General features: G+C 36.5%; 1 protein-coding gene across 2 annotated transcripts; it reads right to left on the reverse strand.

Annotated features, from left to right (window-relative positions):
• Positions 1-2,860: 2,860 nt before the first annotated feature.
• On the reverse strand, positions 2,861-7,646 carry LOC139527186 (E3 ubiquitin-protein ligase TRIM33-like). 2 transcript variants are annotated; one of them, XM_071322495.1, is made up of 2 exons: positions 7,471-7,646; positions 2,861-5,651 (listed from the first exon to the last, which is right to left on the reverse strand). In XM_071322495.1, the coding sequence occupies exon 2, from the start codon at positions 5,646-5,648 to the stop codon at positions 3,210-3,212; it is 2,439 nt and encodes an 812-aa protein (XP_071178596.1). In that variant the 5' UTR covers positions 5,649-5,651; positions 7,471-7,646; the 3' UTR covers positions 2,861-3,209. The 2 variants fall into 2 exon arrangements, with proteins under 2 accessions (XP_071178596.1, XP_071178595.1); XM_071322494.1 differs by lacking the exon at positions 7,471-7,646 and adding an exon at positions 6,598-6,760.
• Positions 7,647-8,075: the final 429 nt, after the last annotated feature.

An 8,075-nucleotide genomic window follows, 5' to 3' on the forward strand; every position in this document is an offset into this window, starting at 1 on the left:
CAATGTGTTATTTTGATTAACTACTGAAAATTCAGAAATTATTGCGATTTTATGATTTTAAACTGAAACCATAAATGCAAGTTTAAATTATTATGTTTATAACCCTGTCACATTTTTTGCAATAATAAAAAAACATCTCAATAATTTCTGAATTTACACAGTATGTAATTTCTGTGCCATACAGGGGCAGATCCAGCCAATTTAAAAAGGGGGGTTCCTAACCCAGGACAAAGGGGGGTTTCCAACTACATGTCCCCGTTGAAATACATTGATCGTCCAAAAAAAAGGGGGGGGGTCCAACTACATGTCCCCATTAAAATGCATTGATCATCCAAAAAAAAGAGGGGTTCAACCCCTGGACCCCCTCTAGATTCGCCACTGCCATGGATGACTAATGACCTGATTCGTGTATTGTTGATAAAATATCTGTCAAGGATATACACATGAAATGGATGGAATGTAAGAAATAAAATTATCTTGAAAAAAAATGATTTAAAGGCTGAAAAGGACTGGATCAAAGTGAACAAATTTGTACTGCAAAAATAAATGTATATAATATGAAAGTTGTTAGATATAAGAAGATGTGGTATGAGTGACAATGAGACAACTCTCCATCCAAGTAACTGTTACAACCTATAAAAGTAAACCATAAAAAAGAGTAACACCTAACCCCTAAGCTGTTTTTAAATTGCAACATCTATTATATAATCACTGATGTTATAATGGAGGTTAGAATATCAGAGGCAGATTTAGGTGGAGGGCCCGGGTCCCTTTCCCCCTTAATGGGGAAACATTTGGTTGCTTATAGAATCACAGAATCGTGACTGGAACGGGCCCCATCTGAGGCAGTCAGTGGTCCCCTACTTATGAAAATTTCTGGATCCACCAATGACACCTCATAATGATAATTATGCTAGAGAATTGTGTTGTAGGGTTATCAAGAAAAGGATGAACTTATCTTCCAGTTCACAAAAAATTACCAGGTGCAATGTATAAAGAAAAAGATGGAAAATGCTGTCAGTATACATGGTATAGGTTGAGACATATTGTAACCATTATTAAAATACCATGTGTGTGTTTGCTTTAAAATAATACAAGACTGCTATATGGAATTTCTGTGCCACTGGTTACCACAGAAATGATCTGTTAATTGTAGACCCCTGTTTCTTATCTCTCTGGTATAAAGTATCATAGATGGATCCTAAGGGTCCCTAGGTGGCTCATGGCCTCAACCTTTTGGCAAAATTTGGTTGATTATATAGGAAATCTCGATAGCATGACTTAAGTGGGCCCTCTCTTAGGGCAGTCATGATCAGTTCTGAAAGTGGAATTTAACACTATCAATAAATCGTCTATTTTTCCATTATCTTGTTTTGTAAAACAGGTGGAATGTCTATCCCTCTAGAGCACCTGAGTTCACCCCTGGTTTCTGGATAGGTTTGTGTTGATTAATGTTGATTTGTGGACTTGTTGGGCATATCTGTGTGTTTTTATTAAGCCATGTTGTTGTCAGTTTTTATTGGACTAATGGTATTTGATTGTCTCCATTTGAGAATATCATACCCACTTCTGTATAAAGATATAAAAGAACTCTGAAAATCAGTGAAACAATTCAGACATTACAACTCATGATAAATTAAATCTGTACAAGTAGAAGTAAATAATATTATATGGGTAGACAAAAAAAATATTCTTTTAAAAGTCCAATTTAACTACTGGAATTCAATTCTGAAACAGTTCAACCAACTTAAGCAGGGAAGACGTTTCAGTATGTGCACTGTTGTTTTAGATATTTAAAAAAATATATAAAGTCTGGCCTTGAAAGAAATGTATGAAAAAACAGACGAGGGACAGATATAATGAATACCCTCCCCCCTGGTTTTTTTTCGAAAATGGTCAACTCCTTATATATCTAACAAAAATCTTAGTATTTCTCGGATGTATAAATACCTATCCACGTCTGGTCAGAAAAGGTACGTTAAATCTGGTGTCCTGAACCTACTTGTACGAAAATTATCTTTTATAAGTCGGAAGTAGGTGGCCTGTTGCAAATCAAGATTTCTGCACCTATCAAACATACACTCATATGCCTGTGGTAATACATATTCCCACCCTTCAAGGCATTTGAAAAATGGCTCAAGTTTAATTCCAACCAGGGATTGGAACACATTAATTTTGTTCACTTCTAAAGTGTTTCAATCTTCACTTTGATATATTCAAACGTATTACAGTCCAATGTGTTCTTTATGTTTTAACAATACTATTGTTTATTTCTACAAGTATTTATCATTTACCAAAGGATCATCGTAGACTAAAACCGAAAATTTGACGGATTTTAGAACATTTTAAGTATTTATCTTAAATATTTCCATAGCCTAGGAGAACACGATTTATTCATGTTTAGAACAAGCCTACAATACCTGTGATCACTCTTAGATCTTAATTTGTGTGTTTCGTCTTTGAATTATACTAGTTCGGTTTTAGTGCATTGTTTCGATCTGGTGACTTCAACCATTTCAAATTGTTGTTGCCGTTTGTTTTTATGATGCACTAATATACTACCGTCGAAGATTAGGGAAATGATGAGAGCTAACGTTTAACCCTGTCACATCCTAAAAATGCATTTCCCCAAGTCGAGATTATTATTTATCATTTTTCTTGTCCTAAACATGCATGAAAATACACAGAAATATTCGTCGCTGGAGAAAATTTAAACAATAACTCAGTCAAAGAAAAATATCTGCATCTTCTATGTACCGCGCCGTTCGGCTCTAGTCTGTTGGCGAATACGCTATGCCTGATGGTAATTCAATTAATAAACGTGTTCCAATACATCAAGTTGAGACTATGAATAAAAACATTTAATTGTAAGATATATTTAATATCACAGCAAACGTCAACTATTATCACAGAAAAACAAGAAACTTTATAAAACCCAGTCTGTAACTACAAATACACATTCTATAAAGTTAGCCAGGAAATATGAATTTGTCATTTGATATTTTGATATTCTAGTCCCACACAGTTTTAAAAAATAAACAACACATTAGAACTAATAATCTAAATTCAAAGATCACCAGCTACGAGAAAGAAGGAAAAAACAATTGAATTGCTTGCGATATTTCAAAATTGTTCATGCTAATTCAACTGTTTAGTTTGCACTTCATCGTCATGGGTTTTTGGGTTCAATATAATGTCATTTATTAATGTCACTGATTATTCAAGCTAAAGATTTTCACCATATTTTTCTCTACATCGATAAGGGTGGCTTGATGTTGTGTAACGAGGATGTTTTCTCCGTTCGGATGAACTACTATTTTGGTTGGATAGCTAATGCCTTCCGAAATGATGTCCCCGAGAATATCGCCATCTATATTGAGCTGGACGATTGTGTGAGATCGACATCCGGCTACAAAAACTTTACTTCCGTACACGGCTATCCCACGTGGTACTTTCAGGTTGTCGTAACGAATCTCCCACCGTTTTTCGCCAAGTGCAGTAATACAAGATATACTTTTTCGATATCTGTCTGTCACGTAGATGTTCCTTGTATTTTTGTCCATGGCTACATAATCTGGAAAATTGAAATAGTCATTTCCGGCCATATCTCGTGCAATGGTTTTTAACTCTCGACCATCCCTAGACATAAGTTTAACAGAGGGCGGTGCCGAGAAACAGCATACTGCAAATTTCTTTTGAGCATATGCAATTCCATAACATTTTGCACCAGTCTGGATGTTTGCAATGCATATGAAATCGCTATCGCGTACAGTATACAGTTGTATTTTCTTCTCAGTCGGAAGCGTAACTGCAATATCAGAACCTCCGATACAACAAACATCGTACGGTTTAGCAGACAACACCTTTTCCCCACACCACTGGTAGTTGTGATTAAACACTTTCACTTTTCTATGGGTTTGGTCGCATAGAATAATTCTGCCGTCCTGAATTATATCCGCTCCAGTAAAACAGCAATTTTCACGATCATTGCTAGTTCGACCCTTGAAAAATGTTTCTAATGTTGCTGGCCTCGGTATTATCCGATTGTATGGAAATGGTGAAACCGATTTCGGAAGCATTAATGGTGGAAGTGGGCTTGGACTTCGTTTCCTAAGTTTACGGGGTGTTACTACTGGTGATCTTGCAATTTCATAAGGAGGTGTTAATGCCTTTCTCTGGTGTGCTGCTGGTTGCATAGCAACAGGTGATTTTCGTGCAGTACTGATAGGAGACAACGGCAGACTACGAACGGATTCAATCTCTATTTCTCTGCGTTTATCATCACGGTGTGTATGGGTATGACGAGTTTCGTGATGTTGATGTTCACGATGTGTGCGGTCATTGTGGTCGTGTTCCCGGTGTGTGTGTTCGTGGTGAATATGATCTCGATGTGTGTGTTCGTGATGAATATGATCCCGATGTGTGTGTTCATGATGAATATGATCCCGATGTGTGTGATCACTGCGATAAGTCATCGGTTCTACGTTGTATGGTGCAGTAAGATTGACGTTTGCTTGAGTTGTGGTCAGTCTACCTAGATCATCTAACCCGTTAACAACTGCTTGCAAGGTGCTATCTGCGCTGAAATTGATGAACAGATCTTTTAACCTGGTTGTTAAATCTGCCAACTTGTTCTCACAAGACTGAGATTCATTTTTTACATTATCTATGGCAAGAATGACATCCGTATCGGAACCATGGCGCATTGAATTTTGAATTAAAGCGATCGCGTTTTCCGTCGTGCTCACCAGACCATCACATGTTTCTATAACTTTGTCGTATTGTTCTTTTTCTTCAGCGTGAGCAGTTTTCAGTTCCTCTAGTATTTTTACCTCTTTTTGAACAAGTAGGTCATTTATTTGTTGTCGTATGCTTGTTATCTGGTGCCGAATTTGATTGGTTGAATCCTCGAGAACACGTGCGCTGTGTCTTCTGTTTTCAGCAATACGACGTGACCAATCACGCTGAAGCTTCAACTTTTCTGACAAAGTTTCTGCATCTACGTATTGCTTTTCGGCTGCTTCTGCAGTTGTGGTGACGTGTTTGCATTTTCGATGATCAATAGTAACGCATGACGAGCAGACTACCTGGTTATGATCTTCACAAAAGAATCCGAGAAGAGTTCCCTCATGATCTGGACATGGTGGTCTTGATACGGTGTTTTTGATTGGTTGAGTTTTTAGTTCCTCCATACTAACCAAATGGTGGTGCTGTGAATATTTCATTGACCTATGGAACCCTTCGCATTGCTGACATAATGCTTCACCACATTCTTTGCACCACCTTATAGCAATGACTTTCTCATTTCTCCTTGAACATGGGTCGCATTTTTGAGAATCACTTCTTATTTTTACACCCTCCATTAAACTTAGTACAAAATGGTTGGGTGGAAACAAATCTGCCCATGAATGCGGCGGCTGATGCGGATCTGGTGAATCTACATGGCGTTTGCATTTCGGACAAGTAAAGGCTTTCGGATTCTTCTGAGCTTTCGTTGTCGACAGTATATGTTTAGTCAGACATTCTTTGCAAAAGGAATGAAGACATGGAAGTCCAACGGGATTCTTAAACGGTTCTTCACAGACTGAACATGTCAAAAAGGTATCTGCCACATCCGGGTCTATAACATCAGCAGCAATCGAAGACATTGTCTGAAGAATAAAAATATAGTATAAGCATGCGACTTATAATAAAGTGTTTCATATATTTTGTATTTTCCATAAGATATATAAAAAGGAAACAGACTATACAATATAAGCCTACACCCCACCCCTAGTTTTGTTTTTTGCAGTATTTTTTTTTTATCAAAAAGAGAGTAAAACTCTCTATTTTCGAAAATTACGAGACTGGAACCCTCTCCTCCACTATTCTAAGAGGAACCCCAGAAACTGCACCTATATACATTCAAAATTTTAAATTGTGAAAAGCGAATTGATTTTATTTGTTTATTTATCGAGTTTAAAGTAAGTTTGAACCCATCCTTGTATATACTAGTGAAACAGCTCTACATGTTATAAGCCTGTCTACGTTCGGAGGAGAACTTTATCTTATGTTTGTAGTTTTCGTAATTTTGAGTATTGGGCTTAAACAAATCTTTAAATATTTTAATATATACCTGGGTATAGCAGACACCTTTCTCTTGTCTAAGACTTAAAGTTGCCCTCTAAAAGTTTTGGGGTATTTTTGTTTGTTTATGTTTATGTTTTTGTTTATTGCTGTCTTGTTGACGCATGTCCCACTTCTCCTTGTATCAAAATATGAAAAAGACAAGATAGTGATCTATTATATATGTCTATCATGGTACCTTTTTTTGTTGGGCATTGAAAGAGACAATAGAAACTTAAAATCACGATTTTCGATGAACAGAATATTTGGGTTACACAGTTACAATTTTATTTCTAAATTAACAAATCATATATAGGCCTAAGTGTGGTCATTTAAACGAAATGTAGATGAACTTTCTCATTTCAAATTTAAATTTGATTTTGCTCGATAGTCTGTGTAGCGCATTGTGTTACGTTTCATTAATGCATAGTAATTTTCATTTAAAATGAAAATAGAATAATTTGTAATTGAATTTTAATTATTTTTACTTACCTGATATAAATGTGAGCTATATATTTGCTAGAATAAAGATGGAATAAAAACGATTTGTTTGTCGGCCATTTTAAGGTACCATGACGTCGAGATCGAATTAAAACAATAGAAATCCAGTTTTAAATGATTGTGTATTGTCAATTTAATTTCGTTTAATTCTGACAAAGATTTTACCTAACGGATTGTGTTTCCATATCTTTTGTAAATTTATTAAATGGAACACTTATTTTTATTTTTTACCCATTATAGTTAAATAAGGGTTAGGTTTCAGTCGTAAATAGATTTGTTTATTTCAGAAGTAAAAAAGATATCTTCAAAGAATAGAAAACAAGAATCTGTCCCCAGTACACGGATGCCCCACTCGCACTATTGTTTTCTATGTTCAGTGGACCGTGAACTTGGGATCAAAACTCTAATTTGGCATTGAAATTAGACAGATCATAGCATAGGGAACATGTGTACAAAGGTGGAAGTCAATTGGACTTCAACTTCATCAAAAACTACCTTGACCAAAAACTTTAAACTGAAGCGGGACAGACGGACGAAAGAAGAAGGGACGGACTAACGAACGGACGGACGCACAGACCAGAAAACAAAATGCGTATTTACTATCGTAGATGGGGCATAAAAACAACTTATGTTAATTTTGTCTGACGGAGTTCGCACCTTAATTTCTTAATTTTCATAGTTATTTCAACTGGAAATAAAAAAAAGAAGTTATAAATTTGAGGCGAAACACTGATTACTGAGCATGTGCATATGGAACCCTCGAGTACTAAGAATGATGAAGCAGAGTATAATTGTCAGTGATAAAGGAAGCAAAACAGGTATCCGCACACCCTGCAACAATGTTTACCGCATAGCAAGACTTACAATGTTAGTTCTTTATGCAGCAGAATGTGTCAACACTATTAATCCGCTATGGGGAAGAACATGTAATAAAACCTTTTCCGTCCAAGATTCCATGTATCCTCTTGTTTACACTACCGTCAGCCAATCGTCACAGCTCGGCTGAGACCGTTCCTTCATAAAATGTAGAAGAATAGAGGTGGAATCTACCGAGAATTGCCGATTGTAATACCAGCTGCTATCTTTAGTTTTATACGTATAACTTTCTAATGGCGGTCAAAAGTCTTTGTCCTGTTCCGGTCTAATCAGTCCGGAATGCGGTTCGATAAAATTGCTCCCCTTGTTTATTTCGCTCTCCTGTCAATTCGTGTAATTTCGCTACCTCCAAAGGTAGACGCTACAACGATGGGTGTCTTCAAGAAAGGTACAATTATAGGAATCAGCTAGGAATTAGACGATCACCATTGGTATAGGTGAGTTGTTTAATAGTTGCTGCATTGGGATAAGTGCATGTTTTGGATTAATTCATAATCAGAAATAGTTGGGAAGGGGAGAAACGTGTTGCTACGTGAACCCGGAAAGGCCGGGACGAATTTCAAAAAAAATCTAGAGACGATCGTTCTGAGTGT

Source organism: Mytilus edulis, chromosome 6 (assembly GCF_963676685.1).
Source record: "Mytilus edulis chromosome 6, xbMytEdul2.2, whole genome shotgun sequence".
In the NCBI taxonomy this organism is placed as follows: Eukaryota; Metazoa; Mollusca; class Bivalvia; order Mytilida; family Mytilidae; genus Mytilus; species Mytilus edulis.

Excerpts from the sequence above, each read along its gene's own strand:
- LOC139527186 (XM_071322495.1), bottom strand. The coding sequence starts at position 5,648 with ATGTCTTCGATTGCTGCTGATGTTATAGACCCGGATGTGGCAGATACC.